The following is a 23347-nucleotide window of genomic DNA, read 5'->3' as shown; positions in this document are numbered from 1 at the left end:
CCAAGGAAAGGAGGAGGAAGAAGACAAGATTGACATAAAAGATGTGCTCCTATTTATAGGTCACATCTGGGTAATCAGAAATTAGGAGATAGGTGGAAAAAAAGCCTCCAGATTAATAAAGTTATTTGAAAACTTTGTTGTAAGTTTAAAAAAACTGCAGGCACACAAGAATACTAAATATATGGTGTTTTAGAAAACAACATGACTGATTATCTTGTGTGGATTATAAACTAACCATGAAGGCAATTAAAAAATAAACAATCTAGAAATGATTTGTATAATGGAAATGTCACTGGAATAAATACATGACTTCCCAAGGTGACTACTCTGATGAACATTTATTTGGTATATAAAATCTGTTTGTTTTTGGATGGGGAAAATGGGTCTGAAACTATGCTTTTATTGGAGTAGAGAATATTTCATGTAAAAAAATCCTTCTACAGAGGCAGATCTATAATTTCTCTGTGATTTATAATAATACAAAGTCCATTGAGACCCTGCTTAATTAACTTGTCCATGAAGTATGTGAACACCTAGTATCAGTAAGTGGCACAGTAAATATGGTGCTGGTTCTGGAATTAATTAGGAAGATCTGAATTCAAATATGATGTCAATAACTGTATGATCTTGGGCAAATCATTTATTGTCCCCTTCATAACTGAAAATTCTCCCCATAATAAATCTTCTCCAAGTTCTTCTATATTCATTTAAAAAGAATTTTGTTATTTGATTTATATATGTATATAATTATTTACTCACACATATCTCTTCCTCTGGGGGATAATTTTAAAATAGTAATCAATTTAATATATCCCTTCAGTACTTTTAAGTTGGTGTTGGAATTCAAGCTGGTAAATTTAGTTTCCTTTCTGGAAATCAATGGAAATCCATGAAAGAGAAGGAAGGGTAACAAAGATATAGAGTAAGAAACTGATCACTTAATCTAGGAATGTTAGAAACATAAAGCATTTTTTCAAGCTTAAAAAGAAGACCATTTTAGACAAATAATAAGGAAATTTGAGACAACATGACATGATACATACAGAGCTGTTCAAGGTCAGAAAGACCAGGTTCAAGTCTATCCATAATGCAAACCGGCTCTCTCAACCTGGGAAAATCATTTAACTCCTCAGTTTCTCCAGGCAACTCAATAACACTGTAATTTATAGCACAAATGCCACTCAGCACACTTATTTTTTAAAAAATCAAAGAAAGACTTCTTGACATAGCAAATAATAAGCAAATTAAATGTATCATCACTAGAAGTAGGTGGTACAGTTAAGAGAGGGCTGGGCATCAGGAAGCCTTGAGGTTAAATCCCATCCCAGACATTTAAACTGTGTGAACCTCTGCCTCAATTCCCTCAATAGTAAAATGAGGCTAATAATAATAATACTTAATTCTACAGCTTCTTGTGAAGATTAAATGTGATATTTGTAAAGTGCTTAGCATAGTACCAAGGACATAATAGTAGGTGTTTAATAAATGCTTTCTCCTTCACCATTTCAAGAGATTATTTAAATTAATTATATAAGCAGGTTCACAAAAATTTTAAAATACCTCCATTGACAAATCTATAATGAGTTAGTATGAGAAAGTTAGGTGTGTTACAACTGTATCACCCAATTTCTTGATGTGAATTCTTTGTCCTGTACAGTAATTTTAAACATATTTCCATATGTCATGTAAAAGAAAAGAAAAAAAACACAAAAAAGTGAACAAAAAAAGTGAAAATATACTTCAATCTGTATTTGGTCTCCATAATTCTTTCTATGGATGCAGATAGCATTTTCCAAACCAAGTTTATTGGAATTGTCTTAGATCAATATATTTCTGAGAAGAGCTAAATCTATCATAGTTGATCTTGATGTGAATTCTTAGAGGGCATATGTTCCCTGTAACGTAGGGGTTCCAGCCCCATGAGTTGGCCTTCAATTGGTGATAATTATGCTTTTTTTCTGCATCATTCTTCCTGACATTTTTTCCACAGGATAAATTCTCTCCAAGTGTGCTCTTTTCATCCTTAATCTCTGCCTACTTGAAATAACCTTTTTAAAAAAACTATAGAATTAGTCATTAGTTAGCACCTGGGCTATTCAATGGATGGAATTGCTTGTATTTTTATGAGGATTCTAAAATCTTAATCTTACTACCTACAAGACATCATTGGTGATGACTCTACAGAAACCATTCAGTTCATATCTCTGCCAGATAATTGATATCTATATAACATCTCACAGTTCAAAATACATACCACAACATCTTTATTATTAATATTAGAGCAGGGTGGTTCAGTGGATAGAATGCTGATCTTGGAGTCAAGAGGACCCGGCCAAATATCTGGAAGCTGTGTGACTCTAGACAAGTCACTTAAAAAAAAAAAACAACAAACTTCATTTGCCTCAGTTTCCCCATCTCTAAAACGAACTTAACAATAGCACCAAACTGCCAAGGTTGTTGTGGGGACCAAATGGAACAATCATTGTAAAGTACTTAGCACAGTTACTGGCACAAAGTATACACGATGTAAATGCTAATTATTAGCTTAGTATGATATATTATCTTCATTTTTTAATTGAATAAAGTGAAGTCTAGAGAACAGAAGAGGCTCGCCTATAGTTACAGAGTTAGTAAGTGCTAGAGCAGAGACAATAGCTCAAGCTGTAAGGCTTATACAATTTGATATAATATTGATATAATCACAATCATATTCTTTTTTTCTTTCTAAAAGAGTTAACATCAGGGTTTTATATCAACTTGACAGAAACCATAAGTTAAAACTTTTTTTTAAAAAAAAAGTCCCTCAATCTTTTAGTTATCTTCTTTGCCAAACAATATTTTTTCTTTGTGTGTGTGTGTGTGTGTGTGTGTGTGTGTGTGTGTGTGTGTTTGTGTGTGTGTGTGCGTAGGAAAGTGCTCTTGACCTGAGATTTCCTAGCTATAGGGAACGACTTATGTTGAAATTCCTTTAACTTTTACAGACCAATATTTCATTTATAATTCATAGCTTTATCGATGAAGGCATTTTGAGACCAGGACAGCTAAGACCTTGAATCAGACATCTGATATCTGAGGAGTAAGGGAGAGAGAGCTGCCCTCTTTCCCCTAAAATAATAGTTATAAGTAGAACATCTCTTTCCTAGCAGCCTTTCTTTTCACTTTCAATCCCAGCAGAGTGACAGACCAAATTCTCTGGAAGAACACTTCCATCTACCCTCACATGAATTTGCCCAAGATTCTGGGACCTCTATATATTCTGCGTACATAATTGCCTGGGATATTGAGAAACTGAACCACTTGTCTATAGCCACATATGTATTTGTCAGAGACAAAAATTTAAACCCATATCTTCCAGAATCTGACTAGTTCCCTGTCCACTATGCCATGCTAACTCTTCATATTTCTCTTATTTCAAAATGAAATGAGGTTTTTTATTTAAAAATAAAGCAAAAATTTTTGCAGTGTGTCTTGGGCTCTATATAAATAAGCATAGTATTTTATAACCTCTGTATATATAACTTGCAAAATGAAAGTTAATTTTCAAATAATAGTATTTTCTTACAAGAGTTTGACTTGTCCAAGAAAGCCTTACTACATTCTCCTTACTGAGGTTGGAAGTACACTTTTAAAACAAGAACTGAAATGTTTTCTGGGAAATTCTAGTTAACAAAGACTATCTTTTCAGAATTTTCTAATTATTGCAGTTAATGAAGATATTATATATTATTTATTAAAAAATAATTCTCATTACTTGAATGATTAGTCAGTTCTGCTGATGAAGCCAAATACTTTTATTTTTCTTCTATGACATATAACTTACCTAGGTTTTTATGGTCATTGGTATTAATCAGTTTCATAAAGTGGCAACCCCTGCTCATTTTTCCTGATATTCAGTAGTTGCAACATCTTTTCAGTAATTTATATGCCAACCTACAATTGTCTCTACCAATAGTTCCTCAGTACTATTTGTCTGGTAATTATAAATAAGGGTTTAATCTCCCATTCGCCTATGAAAAACAATAAGAATAATTTAGTGAGCTTGATTCTGTCATCTAGGAATATAATAAAGCAGAAATATGTGTTTTTCCCTCTAAGAGAGTAACATTTGTTCTATTGTTTAATACAATGAGAAGATTCTAAAATTCACTTCACTTTGTTAGAAAGTAAAATAAATATTTGGATTGGTACTTCAGATGTCTATAGGCTCTTACGAAAAATGAGAAAAAGCAGTTTATCATTTATTGCTCTATTTCTAGAAAATTCTTATAACTATTTACCAAATTAGTAGAACATTCCATATATTTAGCTTTGAGAACATTTGTAGCCCAAATTTAAATAGCAGATTTTTAAAAAAAATATATTAAAGTATTTTGTTACATGATATTTCTCTTTTCCTCTAAACAGGTCGATGTATTGCCATGAACTTGTTATGCAATGGAGAAAATGACTGTGGAGATAATTCAGATGAAAACGATTGTGATAGAAAAAAAAGAGTATGCAATAGAGTGTATCAATCTATTCCAAGTGTGCAGCTAATGGGAAATGGGTATGTAACTTGATAATTTTTACCATTTTTGTGTAGAGGAAATCACAGAAATATGGAGCTAGAAGTACAAATGGGGCAAATATTTGTTGAAACACCCCACACACATTTGATTTCCACTAACTCTCTTCACACTGTCATTTGGCATCCATGACTACAATCCCTTGGCTGTTCTAGAATGCTGGAGATGTCAGAAGCAGATGGATGGTCCCTCAGTTCAACCCCCTCATTTCTAGACGGGCTCATAAATACCAGGTGTAGTTATTGGGCCCTTGGTCCAGTCCCAGAGAGGAGTGTCTGGAAGCAAGGAGATCCTTCCTCCAGTCTTAAATCTTAATGGTTTCATTGAAGATTTGCTATTGTGAAGATTAACAGCAGCCATGCAACAGATTCTAAGCATATTCAGCTGTTCCAATACCAATAAGTAGGCAGGAGAAGAATCTTAGGATCTTAAGGTAGGAAGAAACTGTATAAATTATTTGTTTTGATTTATTCCAAAGATGTGATAACCAACTTTGAATACTTTAAAAAGAGGGATTAGAAGACTTCCATTTGGCCCCAAAGGGCAGAACTAGAGTAAATAGATAGAAATTACAGAAGTAAACTTATTTAATTTTAATGTAATTTCACGGTTGTGCTGGAGCCAGCTCATGAAGGGCTTGCAAATTCATTGTTAAATATTCACTGTAAACATTTACACATTGGAAATGTATTGTTTGTTGATTATCTAGATTTTAGAAAGAAATGGAAAAAGTATAATGTAAATTAAAGTTTAAAACATTCTGAGGGTTTGGAGAACCAGCATATCTCTATATAAGAGAAAACTTTAATGATCCTAGCTTTCCAAAAGTGGAATGGGCTACCTTGATTAATAGATGAGTCATCATTATTTAGGGTGTGGGGGCAGATTGCCATTTGAATAGATTCTTGTGCACATTTATATACTTTCTCCAACATAGCTCATACCAAAGGGTTGCCAAAGTACTTTCCAACTAAAAGTCTCTGAGGTGATTTGTCCGAAGTCACATAGTGAGTTGATCTAGAAACTTGGACTTTTTTTAATGCTAAATATACTTTTAAGTGGAATTAGCATATTAACATTTTCAATATGACTTTCTTAAATCTAGAAAACCATAAAGCAATTAAATCAAACTCTGATTTATAGTGTTTGCCAATTTCTGAGGTGTAAATGCTCACACTGAAAATTTTACAATAGAGTGAGCACAACTCTGCCCTAGGACTCTGATTCCAGAGGGAGCTCCCTTTTTCTTCTTGCATAGGACTTAGAGCCAGAGATAATCTTGGAGATAACATATATAGTATAGCAATTTCATTTTATTTTGTTTTTTGCTTAGTGCATTTTAAAATTATAAGTACGCATTTGTTAGGATGAAATGCCAGGGTTCCTCACTTGCAGTAGTCATGAGAAGTAATTAGGAAGCAAAGAAGTAAGGGTTAGCTTGCATGATAAGTAAAAGAATAATGATGGAATGATCATGATACATTCTTGTTTGCTTTCAAGTGATTAACTATCAATGATGCAGCAAAGTATTTGTCCTGAAAATTCTTGTCACTCAAAGGATTACAATTCCAAGGACAGAGTCATCCTTTTTTTGTTGTATTATTTTGGTGAGGCAATTGGAATTCAGTGACTTGTCCAGGATTACACATCTAATAATTCTTAGCCATTTGAGACGGGATTTGACCTCAAATTCTCCTAATTTCAGGGCCAGTACTCTTGCACCATCTAGTTGCCTCTAGCCCCATCCTTTCAATACTGACTTTGAGGGTTTAGTTTGGGAACAGCTGGCAGGAATTTCTTTGCTCCAAAATTGCACTTACTGCCCATCCCATTCAATGTTGCATTTATATCATCATGTCTCCAGATCAGGAAGAGACTTCAATGGTAATTAAGTCTAAACTAGCAATTTTAAGGAAGAGGAAACTGAAGGCCAAGTAGATTAAATGACTTGCCCAAATTCACAAAAATAGAAAGCATCAAAAACAGATTCAGCCCCAGGTCTATCACACACACACATACACACACACACACACACACATCTCACACGATCTTCACAGCAACTTCATAAGCTGAAGATATATAATATCATCCCCATTTCACAAGAGGCTCAAATAAGTTTAGTGATTGAGCCTCAGGAGCACAGTTTAAAAATAGCAGAGCTTGAAGTGGAACTCAGTTCTTTAGAATCTTAGTTCAGGGCTCTTCTGATTATGCCATTTACTTGTTAGGTCACCCATCTCAACACTTACCAAAGGAATGAATGGAATAAACCTTTATTAAGAATTTATGGGCTGAACTCTGTGCTGAGTGCTTTACAATTAACTCTGTGCTGAGTGCTTTACAATTATTATCTGATTTGATCCCCATAATATGCCAGATTAGTAGGTGCTATCCTGGCCCCATTTTAAATTTGAGGAAACTGAGGCAAACAAGTTTAAATGATTTGTCCAGAGTCACATAGTTGTAGGTGATTGAGACTGGATTTGAACTCAAAATCAAACTGCAAAGCTGTATCAACAGCTGCACCTCACAATCTAAGAAAGGAACCAGAATGTCAAAACACAAATACCAAAAGTTTAGGTAGCAAATATGAAGAACTAGTGGTACATATCTGTTATGAGGCAAATTTGACCTCACAGACATTTTTAAAATTTGTGAGATGTAAACCATGATTGAACCACAACTGTGAATGGGTATACCTTAGTGAAAAGAAAAAAAATAGGTGGAAGTTGTGGGGCATGATATTAGACATTATATTATTATGATAATGGTTAACATTTCTATAGCACTTTAAATTTTGAAAATTGTTTTACATTTTCTCACTTGATCTTTTTGTGAAGTAGGCACTATAATTCCCCCATTATATAGATAAAGAAACTGGGACTGAGAGAAATTAAAAGATTTGTCCAAAATCATATAAATAATATATTTCTGAAGCAAGATTTTAACTCAGCTAACCTTGATTGCAATTCCAGCTTCATATTCACTCTTCTGCCTGGCATATTCTAATGTATATTTATGTGAAAAAATCTAGGAACAAGTGGAGGAAAGCATAATGGAAAGTATTTAGGTAAAGATTAATAAAAATAGCAATTATTTTATCATTGGAACATTTATCTCTACAGGAAGAATAAATATATGTAGAGTTTGGGAAATAGAGCACAAGTAAGGTCCAGAGACATAAAATAATAGAGATAGGTGACCAATTTATATAGAAATCTAGAGCTCTCTTTCTGCAAAAAGAAGAACTTCTAATAACTTCTTGATTTGCTTTAGTAATAATTTCATTCGTCAAAAGATGAAGGAACTAATAAAGGAACATTATGTTTTTGTTCTGATTCTTCTATAAAGAAAGAAGAATTGGTATCTGAGGTGAACATGATGGAACTGTAGAGGAGGGAACAAACAATTCCCTTCTAAAGTTTGTGATAGAGAAAAAGGTGAAATTCAGGCATTAGTTGACAAATCCAAGAGATTTTTAGGAAATTCAATTTCAAAAAAGCTAGAGAAAAATAGGTTACATCCTACTGACTGAGTCTACAGGGGAAATCAGTCTAGACAGGATAGATGACCAAGAATGAGAGTCTGAAATCAGAAAGGGAAACAATTCTAATGAAAAGGGAAAATGCAGTTTCCCTGAAGAGTTTAATGTGATCCACACAGGGAACTCTTTGCCAATTTAGTTTTTTTTTCTTTTTGGTTTGTTTGTTTTTTGTTTTTGAAGTTTACAATGAGAGAAAGGCCAAAATTCTATAAATAGAGTTTCATCAATAATAAAATGCATTCTGAACTGAAGAGGGGGAGGGATGATAAGGACAATGAAAAGGGATTTGTTTTAGTTCTGTTGGGGAAAAAGGAAGCTTAAAAAAGGAATAGGAACTTTGCTTTAGGTGCTTAACCATGGAGAGATAGCTTAGGTGTTTAGTTATGATTTTATTCCCTTTTTCTATTTAGGATAACCTTTTTACTAGAAATAACAGAACAAACTGACTGAAAGATCAATCATAACCAAGGTAAATAAAGATGCATTAAGAGAGTTCCTCAATGATCTTAGTAAATTGAAATCACTTATTCCTGATTAACTGTGTTCTTGAAAACTGGCAGATATGATTGCTTTTGATATATAAAGGATTATGGAAAATGGGAGAAGTCTCAGAATATTGAGGAAGGATAAATATTGTCCAGATTTTCCAAAAAGAACAGAAAAGAACAGAGTCTATATCCTATAGGGCAGTAAGCTTGATCTTAATTAATCCCAGAATAAATCATTAAAGAGAAAGCTAATATCTAGAAAGGGAAGATTTACTTACAGAGTCAGCATAATTTCATAAAAAAGGTCCTTTTGTGACAGGGCTATTAATGGGTAAATGAGGAAAACTAGAGCCATGGCTATAGTTTACATAGCTTTTACAAACAGTTTCATAAAATATTGCATGCTTTTCTTTTGGAAAAGATATGTAATAGATGATGATGCAATTAGACGAATTTAGAATAGAGTGGATGGCTTAACTCCAATGTCAGAATGGAAGGTCTCCAGCAAAGATCCCAGAGATCTATACTCAACCTTGTGTAGTTTCCCATTTTTAAATCAAAGCTTAGATAAAAGCATAGAAGACATTTTTGCAAAACTTTCATATGACATAATGCTTGGAGGGAATCCTAATATACTGGATTCAAAAGTATCTTATCAGGCCACAACATTTACCTGAATCTGATAAGTTGAAATTCAGTAGGGATAAATGTTGTCTATACTTGTGCACACAAAATCAGTTTCACAAAGATAAGATGGAGGAAATATGATTACACCACAATTTATCTGAAAAAAAAAGATCTGGATATAGCAGTGAAAAAAACAAATGGGATCTTAGTCAGCATCAAGAGACACATGGCTGACAGGTACAGGCAGGTAATTGTCCCATGGTACTATTTGCCTTTGTCAGACTTCATTAGGCATATTGTCTTCAGTTCTGGGTGACACAGTTTAAGAAAAATATTAATAAACTTGAAAATTCCAGAGCAAGACATTCGGGATATTGAAAGGTCTTGAGATCCATATCATATAAGGATTGACTAGAGCAACTGGGAATATTTTGCCTGAAGAAGAGAAGATTTGATCTGGATGATATGAGTTTTGCATCATGGTATTTGAATTTGTCAGGAAAAAGAGGATTAGATTAGCTATGTGGGTCCCCAGATAAACAAGGGTATAGGCTGAATGAGAAAAGTATAGTTTTAGTGTAAAGAAAAACCACATCATTATTAGAATTGCCTAAAGTGAGATTAAAGAACTGGAAATTTCCCCCCTTCTTAAAAGTGTTGAAGCAGAATCTGAATTACCATTTATCAGGTATATTATATGGTGAATTCCCTTCATGGATGGGTTTGCCTAGCAAACTAGTAAAAGCCCTTCTAACTTTCAAATTTTATGATTCTGGGAAAATAACTGATATGTATCACAAGAGATATAGGAGAAGATGCATTGCCTTAATGTGGGGAAAATCATTTCAGCAACATGGACCTCAGTTTCCTTGCTTGTAAAAAAAAGGGGAGGGGGATTGGGTGGGTTAAATGACCTCTGACAGCCCCTGGGACTGTCATTATTATACTAAGAGGTTGTGTAGGATGTAAATAAAATAGTACTATAAATATGCCCAAAAACAATGGGGATAAAAAAATGGCTGGACTACTGTCTGAGGGTTCTGTGCTTCTCTGCAATGTCACATGCAATCCTTGAAGCCATGGTGGATGCAAAAATAGCCAACATTATTCTGTGAAAAACCCAAAATAGAATCAATAAGAAAGAGATGAATATTAACATCTGTCAACTCTTCAACAAAATCAACAGCATGTGTCAAGGACACACTGACTGTTGGATTCTGGTCAAAATAGTTACCCACAGTTATGATTGATTTGCGGATAGTAGGTTGATAAGTATCTATTACATGGAAAAATGAAAGGCAGCATAGAATGTGGATAAAATTGGTTTCATTTTTCATCTTTGATGCTTACTAAATGCAGGATCATAGATGAGCAACTAGAGATGACCATCATTAGACACACACACACACACACACACACACACACACACACACTCACACATATACATATGTTATATAGATATATATGTATATGACATGTGAATATGTATAATGTTGAAGAGAGTCAAGAAGTCTTAAGTTCAAATTCAGTCTCAAATATTTCTTAACTGATGACCCTGGGCACTAACTCAGTTTTTTCAATTTTAAAATAGGAATAATAAGAGTATCTACTTCATGAGTTTGTTGTTGTAAAGATCAAATAAGTTGTATATTAAATGCTCTGCAAATCCTAAAACATCATATAAATGCTATTGCTATTATTATCATTATTAAATGAAAATAATAGTACCCAATATTGTAGTGATGATCAAAACAGATAATATCTGTAAAGTTTTTTGTGAACTTTAAATCTCTATATTGATGCTATTATTATTATTAATTTTTCTGAGCTTCAGTTTTCCTTATATAAAATGGAATTTGTAACACCTCTGAGCTATGCAGCTCAGTTGAGATAATATATATTAAGATAGTTTCAGTCCTTAAAACCTTAATACAAATATGTACATTTGCCAAAAGGAGCAAAAAAATAAAAATAGAGTTATGGATTTAGGAGGGACTTCAAAGGCCCTTTAACTTAATTTCCTCATTTTACAGATAGGGCTATCAAGTGACTTAACCATGATGTTGTATGCATCATGAGTGAGTCCCCTGTCTCCAGTCAGAGCTTTTTCCTTTATAACCACTACTTTAAATGAGGAAGGACGAAAGATGACAAATGCTTTGTGAACATGAATTACTATGATAGCTTTTCTTTTCTCTCAGCTAAATATACACAGTTCCTTTAACTTTTTTCATTTTTCCTGTCACATCGTTTTCACACCACTTGTTGCTTTAGACACATTCAAATATTCAGCATCCCTCTTGAACACCCTTAAACTTTATTTTCTTTTTAATTTATGAAATGAAACAAGTACTTTCATAACACAGAATAATAAAAAGATGATTGTACATGAAAGTGCAAATCTACTATGTACAATTTTCTATTCCTTTCAAATATACAACAAAATTATTGCACAATTTTTTTTCTTTTTTCTCCCTCTCCCTATCACTTTCCCTAGAGATGACCATCATAAGACACAAATATGTTTGTGTACACACATATGTGAACACATACATATGTATATGCATATATGTATGTTATCTATGTATATATAACACATTGTATGTGTAAAATTATTTCATATCAGTTCTTTCTCTGGATGCAGATAGCATCTTCAAAATTTCTAGTTAATTTGGGTATTTATAATATATAAAATAACTTAAAGTCATTCTTAAAATAATATTACTGTTACTATATGCAATGTTCTAATGGTTCTATCAATTTTGCTCTTTATTATTTTCTTTAAGTCTTTCCATGTTTTTCTAAAATTAGTGAGAACATCATTTCTTATAGCATAGTCCATCATAATCTTATACTACAACTTGTTCAGCCATTCCCCAATTGATGGGCTCTCTTAAACTTTAAGGATGTGGAGAAGTCAGTCACTGATTCTCCACAGCATTTCCTTTGGTATTGCTGAGAGGCACATAGAGACACATAATTCAGACTACAGCTCCAGAAATGTATTCAGTGCACAATAGGGGCAGTAAATCCAGAGGAGGACCAGAAGAATAGGGAATAGACTGAAAAATCATGTTTCCTTAAAATGAATGGAGGAGTTGGGCTTGTTTATAGCTGAGAGAAGATAAGATCTAGGAAGGATCTGAAGACAAAGCTGTGGTATCAGCACAGGAAGGTTGTTGTTTTTGGAGTTAAAAACCTGGGAAGAAACAAACCCATTTTTTTTTTATTTTGTTTGTCTAACAAGAGACAAGCAATGTTTATTATCTCTGCAAGGTCTCGATCAAATTAATTAACTGGTATTTCATGTATTAGATAGAGTTTAATTGTGATTTTTAAACTATATTATTATTTGTTGTAGTAATGTGATAGGACTCTAACATGGAGTCATTTGGGGTAAATGGTCCTACTGTCCATAAACATATAAACAATAAAAGAACAATAAAAGCCTGAACTCATCTCAACTTATGCTGACCCTATATCAAGTATGTTAAAAAATGATTGTGGCTCCTGTGGACTTGAATTGTAGGGACTACAATGCCAACAAGTGCATCTAGATGGCACAATGGACATGGCATTGTTTGGAGTCAGAAAGATTCATTTTCCTGAGTTCAAATCTGGCCTCTGATTCTTACTAGTCATGTGAGCCTGGGCAAGTCTTTTAATCATGTTTGTCTCAGTTTTCTCATCTGCAAAATGAGCTAGAGAAGGAAATGACAGACTGCTCCAGTATCTTTGCCCTGAGAACACTGGTAAGGTCATAACGAGTCATACAGGACAGAACAACAACAATGAAAAAGATAACTTAAGATTAGAATTGATTTCCTTGGAAGTCATATAGTTAACAGAACTAGCATTGAAACTTGAGTGTACAGATTCTACAGCCAGGGTTCTTTGGGGGGAAGTGGATTAGGAAATGCATTGGGTAAAGTTGTGGGACCTGGATTAAACAAGATCTGAGTTTTAGTTTGATCTTAGACACCTGAGCAAGACATTTAATCTCTGTATGTCTCAGTTTCCTCATCTGAAAAATGAGAATAACTATAATACTTACTTTTGAGAGTTGCAAAGATAATATAAAATATTCCTAAAGTATTTGAAAGGTCATAATGCTATTATTTTATTATTTGTCATCATCATCATCATTATCATGGTGCCTCTAGAGGTCATCATGAAGAGAACTAGGAGAAAATTATAGAGTTTTATTAAAGTTCTATATAAAAAGAAATCCCTAATAATTAAAGATTTCTAAAAGTGAAATGATTATCTTGACAGGGAGTAAGTTCCCCATCAGTAAAGACGTTCAAATAAAGACTAGATAACCACTTGTTTGGAATATTGGAGAAGGCAATCATGCCCCAGGTGAGAGTTGTATTACATAATACAGCATGGCATGAGAGAAAAACAAAAATCTTTTAATGTGAATTCTGAGAACCTGTACTGGAATCTCTGGGAACCCTGTTATTTACCTATGTCACTTGGAATAAATCACTTTTCTATCAGAACTTCTGTTTCCTGATCTGTGAAATGAAAGAATTGGGGTAAGAGAACTGGATTCAAATTCTATCTCTTCCACTCACTTATGTGACCCTGGGCAAGTAATTAAATTTCTTTGTGCCTCAGTTTCCTCACATGTAAAACTGGATTGGTCTAGCTGGACTACATGGAAGTCCTTTCCAGCCCTAAGTATATTATCTAAGATCCTAAAACATGATACTCTTTATTATCTCTTCTTGTTCTCTGATGCTAGGCTGGAACATATGTGTATTTTTCCTTATAAATGGCATTGAAGGCTATGTCTGTTTTAAAGTAATGAAATACTGATAAAAACTTAAATTTATGTTTATCACATCTGGAACAAGTAGGTAGGTAGACTGATAGGGGCCAAGTATGGCACAGAAAGTAGTAAGCTGTGGCTTTCAGCCTCCTCTTAGACACAGCATCCTGGGTCAGAATAAAGAACACTTTTCTGAAGCATTCTTCATGTGTCAGAAAATACCCAGAGAAGAGGAATAAGGTCTAGATATTTCTTCACAGCTGTTCAATTCCTGAAAATTGCTTTGTCTCTAGGTTTCACTTTCTGGCGGGAGAGCCCAGAGGAGAAGTCCTTGATAATGCTTTCACAGGAGGAAAATGTTCGACAGTCAAAAGCAGCAGAACTAGTAATCCTTACCGTGTACCAGCCAATATAGAAAGTGTCAACTTTGAGGTACAATTGCATGGAGATCACTCATGTCACAAGTACCCTTAGTGCCAAACTCTTAAGAGTCCAGTCCATTTTGCAATATAGTCCAGGAAATGGTATTTGATGTCAGGACATATTTTTGTTGAAAACATTGGGGACATTTTCTGGACCAAGCTGTGGGCACAACCTTACACAGATAAATGGTTTGATCAACTCTGGCTTCCCAAGACATTTTCATTTCTGTTACAGGGCTGATTCTCTGTGGATAGTAATTCAGCATTGAAACGAGCCCATTACTCAGAGCTTAAGGCAAATCAAAAAGTTTAATGAAAACCAAGGAGCAAACTTCTTTCTAATTTTTTGTTTGCTTGTTTGTTTATAAGAATCTGGTTTTGTAGTAAAAATAAGGGATTTGCTGCTGACAACGTTGGTTTTTCCCAACTTGATCTAGCACAATGGGCTTTTTGATTATGTACCCTATTAGTTAAAAAAAAATTTTGTCAGGAATAGGTACATATTACTTATGTTATATGCATGTACAACTATATTACTAATGATATACATCATAAAAATAGACATTTCAAAAGAATGAGATTAAAAACAAAATAATTTTTGATCCTGGAGGTAATAAAGAGTCATTGCATTCTACTGAATAGGAGGGGTTGATTTAGCCAGATCTGAGCATTGGTAAAAATCATGTTGGTGTACCTCATTTTCTTCATCTGGAAAATGATGAGGTTGGACTCAGTGGTCTCTAAGATTACTTCCCAAAGTGATGATACTAAGAGAGAAAGAAAAGTCTATGTACAAACCAGTGTTAACTCATTTTGCTATTAATTCAGTTAGGCAACTACTCCAGCTCATGCAGATTCAATAGTTGTAAAGGAACCAGAGCTTACTTGGGTACAACTAGTTACTCCCAACCATGAGAGAGCATACAAATTCGAAGACAACTTGATTACCTCTTTTTGAATATTATTACTACTGTAGTTTGTCAAGAAAATTTAAATCAATTCCATAAATATTAAATACTTACTATATGTACAACATGGGATTAAATACCAGACTAAGTAAAGTTTTGATAAGAAAAGGCATGGACTCCATGCCCAAATTAATGTAAAATAATAAAAGATGATTGCTTCTGTCCAAATACTATTTTTCTCTAAAAAGAAGAGAAGCAAATAGGAATTGAGTTATTCTGCCTTCTCATTGTCATATACTAGCTTTGCTTTATCTTCTCTGAACAGAGGTTTCGTCTTTTTTATCTTTTTCTCAAAATAATTTTTTAAAAAGCCTTTAGTTGTCCTTCCTCATAACATATAACATTATTTTAATACATTCTGGACTTTAGAAATCCTCACACTTTTCCTATAAGACCATGCTTTTCTTTCCTTACCTGATTTTACCCTTCCATATTTTATACTTCTCTTCCTCCAATATGCACTGGTTGATGAGTTCCTGACATAGCCACATCAATTTCTTTACATAACTCTTTCCTTATTGTCAAAATTGCTTGTCTTCGTGTCTTCAGAATTTTTTTTTTGAGCTATCCCTTCTTAGGCTAATTTTTACCTACCTATTCTTTATACAAATGCATTTAAATCTTTTTTTTTTTCAAATCTATAATCAATGATATTTTTTCCTTCTCTAACACAAATTCCAAGACATAGTCATCATTTATCCTTGAGTTTCCATCATTTTTGCCTCAATCCTTATTTGTCAGAATCAGAATCACTTATCAGAATCTATTCTAGATTTTACTCATGATCATTCTACCAGTTTTTGACATGAAAAATTATCATTATGGCAAGTCAAGAATTTATTAAGTACTCTAGTTTTGGCAGAGAGACAGGTCCAAAAACCATAGAAAATGAAATATCTTAGTTTCCTCACCTAATTCTTTTATCTATCTAAATGACATGAGAATCCCATCTAAATGTTTTTTACTGCATTTTCTTGCTCTGTTTCCTATATTTCTTCATGAGTATATCTTAAAATATAAGGTGATTACACCCCCTCTGTTATCTCTTCTGTTTCTCTCAAATAAAGCACAATTTTTTCAACCGTATTCCAATTATGTATTAGTGGCATTTACAAGACAAAATTTATTTTTTATGTTAGGATTCACATACAATTCACTCTGTTCCATTGCCCATACATTTTACACCTGTTATTAGACATCTGAGGTCAAAGGGTTTATTCAAGATCTCTTTTTGAATAAGGTGTTTTGAGAATTGTCTTCTTTTTGTTTATTCTTCTTTATGTGTTATATTGCTATATCTGCCTTGAAAGATCTATACAGTTTTCTCCCTTCTTTTCCAATTTAAAATTATCTAAAATTAGCAAGATTGCAAGAAAATATATTTATATCTAAACCTGCCTATATCTATAACTACATATTTATCTGTCTATATAAGTATATAATCTCTATCTATATTGATAGTTAGATCATCTGTATCTCTGTCTCTATCTCCTATATCTAAAGCCTATCATCATACTTTGAGTATTAACAGAAAACTTGCTTGCATCTCCAGCAACAGCAAAAGAAAGAAAAAAAGAAGTAGAGAGTTTGGTAAATCATTTAACTTGTGGCCTCAGTTTTCCCATCTATAAAAAGGGAGGAGATCAGACTATGTAATCTCTGAGATCCATTTCAGGTTTATAAGTATAAAATAATTCAATTAATATTTATTAGGGACTTATTCGTGTTATACTCAGCCTTAGGGATATAGATTTAAAAAAAAAAAAAAAGACAGTTCTTGCCCTGAAAAAGTTATCTGGGAATTTCTGAAAGTTCAGAGTCCTCCATACAGAAAGACTTTCAGAGGAGTTTAGGGCTCCATCCTTTATCCCCACAAACAGAGGGGAGATGCCAAAGAGGAGCTGAAAAAGTTCTGAGCTCCAAAAGCTGAGAATCATGATGAGATTTCAAGCAATTAACTTCTCCTGAGTGGGGCATGATGATTGAAAATAGAATTACCTGCTATGAGCTATTGCCTTTGGGATCCACGCATGAGAAAGAATGATATACTTATCTCTAAGGGACCCCAGTAGGATGCAAATGGTCACCCCAAGTATAGTATTCAAACAAATAGAATCTGCTTTTCTCATCTTGTATGACCAGCCCAGGAGAACATAGTTTCCAGTATTGGGGACACCAGGGAGGAACTCCCTACTTTTTTTTCCCCTTTCTTTTGCTATTGCTGGAGATGCAAGCAAGTTTTCTATTAATACTTAAAGTATGATGATAGGCTACATTCTACAAGCCAGGTTTAGGTGGGGGAAGAAAGCAGGCAAATATCAAAGTGCAGTACATATTCAAACCAAGATGATGTATTATTTTATGGATAATATGTGAGATTTTTTTTTCTTCAGGTCAACAATGAAGAAGATGATTTGCAAACTTATTTCTACAATAATTTGATTTCTCTGGGAAATGATAATGCTCTGGCTGGTTCATCTCATTTCCAAGGAAAGGATTATTCAGGGATTCCATTGTTATGGTCAACATCAAGAAAGGAAAAAGTCACTCAACAATCCTCCTTCAAAAAAGCTATTCAAGCTTCCCACAAAAAGGTAGAAGAAAATGGCCTGTGGCGCTTTTTATTTTTCATTTGTCAAAAAAATTTTAATTTTAGAATGACAATCAAGACTTTATAATGCAATCAAACTAAATTACTTCCATTATCCATTTTTGTTGTATCTTCTGCCCTCTGCCCTCTTCCTGTCTTTGCTTTTAATTTCCTCACGTGCCTCGAAGAGTTTTACTCAAACTCCACTATTTTTGTCTTTTGAAATTTCTTTTTTTTTTAGGGTGCAACTTAGATGCCATATCCTAGAAGTCTTCCCTGACACTCCCCTTCCTTAAACTTCTAATAGCTTGTTATTTGGTTCTTTCTTCTGTATTCCCCTTTGTTGCAAAATTTTATTTAGGATCTGTAGCAGATCCTAGAGATGTTGGATAGAGGGGCTCCATTCTAGAAAAGATGTGATAGTATGTTTTTTGTTGTCCATACTGACTCAGAAATTCGGAAATACATCCTTTTGTCTGAGCCAGCAGGAAGAAAACTTGGAGGCCAGGACTGCCCCTTTAATATATCTGTGTAATTCTGTAATTTTTAAAATGGACAACAGCAAGCAGTCAAAAGATCTCTGTGCCTGCTCTGACATGAATGTCATATCTTTGTATTTAAATTTTATACATTTTGAGTACAATATCAATTGTTCCTGAATTGAATAGTATTGAGTATGGTGAAATTTTGAGCAGGTTATTAAATGTCCCTGAGCCACAATTTCCTCAACTCTAAAAAGAGAGAGTTGTACTAAATAAGTACAACTTGAGGTTCCTTTCAAACCTAGATCTTTGGTCTACATATTTTTTGATGAAAATAAAACTTTTATAACCAAATGAATGGAAAAGAACAGGAGCAATTTAGAAGTTTATCTAGATTGATTAGCTATTAAATCAAAAATACAACTTCGTAGTGCCAATTTAGCACAGTACAAAGAGAGATCAGATGAAAAATGAAAAGAGCTGGTGTAATTAATAATTAAACCTATTAAAACTAGTTAGCTTATTTGGCTGCAAATGGAAGTATATACACAATAAAGACAGACAGATAGATAGATAGATAGACAGACAGACAGACAGACAGATAGATATGTGTTTGTACAAGTAAATCCAGGTTAAGAGACTTGCTCAGAGTCACACAACTAGTGTCAAGTATCTGAAGCCATATTTGAACTGAGGTATTCCCAACCCCAGGGCCACTGCTCTTTCCACTGCACCATTTAGCTGCCTCAAAAATATGTCTTTAAAGTCTTTAAATTCCCAAACCATTAAGTAGTGGGAAGAAACTGAAGGGTCTTCTTTCAAGGGCAACTTTCAAACGTTCTGTCTACTCTGCCTGTGATGCAATCTTTTGGGGGCAGTGATACATTAGGAAGTCATTACAAATGTAAAAACCCTTGGGAAACATGAACTGTGATTTTAGAATTAGAGGATCTTGGTCTAAACCTGGACTCTACCTGTGTCATCTCAGACAAGTCATGGACAAGACCTTCCAGGGCTTAAAGCTCAAGCAAGTGTCAGAGTAAAGGTGACTGAGACACACATGTGAGATTTAGCTCCCTGGGCTCCAGTGACAGTAAAATGAGAAGGTTAGATAGTCTCTGACAACTCTTTTAACTCTACATCTTTATGTGTGGAGGATAAAAAGAGAAATAAGAATTCCGTCCCCAGTCTTCTGTGATTTGCTGGAGCACCTTGGCTGTTCAATGCTTTTGACTTCTGGTTTCTTCTTGCATAAATCTGAAAGAAGAGGTATGTTTGCCATGGATCCTTACCGAGTCCCATAACTGACATCACTGACATAATCTCATCTGAAATATCCTGAGCGTCATGTTCCTTCTATGGGAAATTGTTTTGAATTTTATATACAGGATAAATGCTATATAAAACAAAGTTTACTCTGAGACCTTTAGCTTAGAAAGTCAACATGAATGGAAGAATAAAAAAGGTCCATGGAACCTCTGTAAGTGACAATCTGCAGTCTCCATTAATGACATTTTTCTGCTTTTTCTTTAGGATTCCAGTTTTATTAGGGTCCATAAAGTAATTTCTGTACTCAACTTTACAATGAAACCCACAGAACTCCAACTCTCAGATGTCTTTTTGAAGGCACTTAACCACCTACCTCTTCAATACAATTATGCCTTATACAGTCGTTTATTTGATGACTTTGGGACTCATTATTTCACTTCTGGTTCCATGGGAGGTACCTATGACCTCCTCTATCAATATAGCAGGGAAGAACTGAAGAACTCAGGTAAGATCCCTTTTACCCTGCCATCATTGTAAAGTACCCAGAGGTAAAGACATCTAGAATAATAGAACTTAAGTCTGGGAAGGATCTAAGGCATTATATAACCCATCTTCCTAATTTTATCAATGAGAAAACTGAGGTCTAGAAAAGGAATGAACTGGTTATCTATAGCTTGTTTCATATTCATAATTAGGTTGAAGTGGTAGGAAATAGCAATTTAAAGTGCTTAGATTTCAACAAATATTATACTTTACTTCAAACAGAAAAGGTAACCAAATTTCTTGGTCTCACCTAGGTAAATATGGTAAAGACCTGTAATGTAGGGAATTTTTTCTTTGGATCTTCCTTCATGTAGGTCATAATTCTCCCTATCTTAGTAGAAAGTGCTTGAGACACATTTGAGATTATATGATTTATTCAGGGTTAAAACTCTATTAAATGTCAGAGACTAAATTTAAGCCTAGGAATTCCTGACTCCAAGACCAGCACCATATTTCACTGTACCAGGACCACCTCCCTAGCATAATAACTTTTAATTAACCAAATTAAATTTCACAATATTTAAATATATAATTATGGGTATGATCCTAGGCTCATGGATTCATGTGTCAACAGAAAATCTCTTTATTTGGTTTTTGTAGCAGCCCTTAGTGGATCTTCTAATCACAGAATCATAGATGTTGGATATTAGAACTGGAATGGACTCTAGGGACCACCTAGTATAACCCTTAATTTTATAGAAGAAAAAACTTTTGGCTTGAAAAGTCATATGACAAGCCAGTGTCACATAGTGAATTGGCAATAGAGTCATGAGTTTAAGCCATGTTTCCTGACTCTCAGATCTATGCTATTTCTCCCTGTTTTGATCAAGACTTTTCATCTTTTTTATATCACAGACCTTTTGGGCAATTTGGGGAGAATCTATGAGAATACATTCTAAAAATAATGTTTTTAAATACATAAAATGAACATAATTACAAAGGAAATCAATTATTTTGAAATATGGTTACAAAACATTTTTACTGTTTTTAATTTTTAATTTAAAAAAATCATGGAGCCTTTGCTTTAAATGCAAGCCATTATCCTGGAGAGCATACTTGCTTTGTAGTCAAAGGACCTCAGTTCAAATCCAATTTTGCTAATTACTAGATATATGATATTAAGAAAAAAACCATTTAACATCTTTGAGTCTCAGTTTTTCCATTTATTAAATGAGAGGGAGGATGTTGACCAGATGGTAGTCAAGTTCTTTGTAGCTCTAAATCTGTAATTCCATAATGCTATAAGTTCACCTAAATGATACTCAATTAGCCAAAACCACTAATTTAGAATTTTGATGTACTCGTGCTTACAAGAAAGAAAGAAATAATAAATCAAATCACCAGCATCTTCTTTTCTATAGCTCCCTATTGTTACAATTATAGACAAAAAAGTCAGTGTCTAGCAGTAACAATGGGATAAACATGGTGCAAAGGTTTGGGCCTTTAACATACCCCCATGAGAATAATATATTTTTAAAGTATATTTGGATCAAAGTCAGCTTGGCAGAAGTTTCCATCATCTGTAAAAGTACAAGTGAGTATAAAAGCAGTCATCTGAGTTCTTGTATCTCCACTGGTGGGAAGTAGGAAAAGAACTGAGTTATCTGAAGGGACAAGTTTCAGGGTTTGCTCTGCTTGTGTCCTATTTCCCAGGTTTAACAGAAGAAGAATTCCAACACTGTGTATACATTGAGACGGTTAAATATAGACTGTTCTTCAAGAAAAAGAAAGTAGAGACCAGATGTACAGCAAACAAGATGTTAGAACGCTATGAAGGTAATGGCAGTCTCTTAGAAAGACCCATTTGTATACAGAGTCCCTTCTATTAGCTTTCTTTCTTCTAGGCTGAAAATTCCCAGTTCCTTAAGTCTATCTTCAAATCACATAATCTTCATGACCTAAGCATTCTATTTGTCTTCTTCTGAACACAAACTATTAATATGGTTCTCTGAAATGTGGCATTCAGAACTCACCACCATCCTTACTCTACAAATGGTCTGATCCATTCGGACTGGTACAATAGGAATAAAATATTCCTGCCTTTTTTCTGGATATTGTGAGTCTTGTTAATCTCAGTCTTCAGTTCTAGCCTGTTGGCATTTTAAACATAGCAGGGCTTATTTATGCCATTCCAATTCTTCTTCTCAAGGCTTTATTTAATTGCTATATGTTGTTTTATGTCTGAAGAATAAAAATTATAACTGATAACTTACTCAGGACTCCTAAGGGCCAAATTAAAATTCCTAGTCATGAACCACATTAGCTACCCCTTCTTTACCAAGTCACTATTGGTTATTCAAAAATTAAATGTTATTAAAATAACATTAGGCAAGAGAAGGTCTTGTGCTTTAAGTTTTGCCTTAAATTTAAACAGATCATCATTGGTCAAGACCTAAAGACTAAAAATGGTAGATCAAATGACTGGGGTTTATTTCTACCACAATACCCTCAAATGTAGGCAGACAGGTAGGTAGTTGACATTAAGTAAGTATTGCACTAGATAATGTGTGGATATGTAAGTAGAGGCAAGGTATACCAGAAGAGATTTGTGTCAAGAGGGCAGAGTCAAAGCAGGGCAGCAGTTGCCAAGTAGAATAATCTGAGAGCCATGGTTCTTCCCTCTATATAGGAAGTCATTGGGGGAAGTTTGGTCCTTCTGTCTCCAGCCTTCCAAACCAATGGTAAAACAAAGATGAAAAGATGGAGTCAATCAAATGATTTGCTAGTAGTTTGCACAGTGGTGAGTCTAGAAAGGATGAGCTTCTCCTGGGAGGGGCATCTTATTCTATGGAATTAAAACTAGGTAGGGCAGTAGATACAGTGTGGAGTAGGAAAATGAACCATCACTTCTTCTCAAGGATATTATTATCTGAGAGGCAAAAAGTACATGTACAAGTATGTTCAGAATAAATATAAGGAAGATAAATAAATGCAAAGTAGTTAAGTATAAGATATCATGGAACAGAAGAAAATAGCAGATCCATTAAGATAAGATCTGAATTACTGGAAAATGGAGTTTTGGTTGAGTTATAGTCACAGAAAATAAAGCAAGAGATGAAATATTGAAATCCT

At 34.0% G+C, this 23347-nt stretch overlaps 1 protein-coding gene across 1 annotated transcript in view; it reads left to right on the top strand.

Moving 5' to 3' along the window:
* The window catches only part of C6 (complement C6), a 53327-nt gene that overhangs the window by 2938 nt on the left and 27042 nt on the right, over positions 1-23347 (top strand). Inside the window, exons 4-8 of the mRNA XM_051971061.1 lie at positions 4405-4546; positions 14295-14433; positions 17785-17985; positions 19997-20237; positions 21929-22051. Coding sequence (XP_051827021.1) covers positions 4405-4546; positions 14295-14433; positions 17785-17985; positions 19997-20237; positions 21929-22051 — 846 coding nt within the window. The remainder of the gene's footprint in view (positions 1-4404; positions 4547-14294; positions 14434-17784; positions 17986-19996; positions 20238-21928; positions 22052-23347) is intronic.

This window comes from Antechinus flavipes, chromosome 1, assembly GCF_016432865.1.
Source record: "Antechinus flavipes isolate AdamAnt ecotype Samford, QLD, Australia chromosome 1, AdamAnt_v2, whole genome shotgun sequence".
Taxonomy (NCBI): Eukaryota; Metazoa; Chordata; class Mammalia; order Dasyuromorphia; family Dasyuridae; genus Antechinus; species Antechinus flavipes.
The sequence above is the reverse complement of the archived record's forward strand: the minus strand, read 5'-3'. Positions and strand labels throughout refer to the sequence as shown.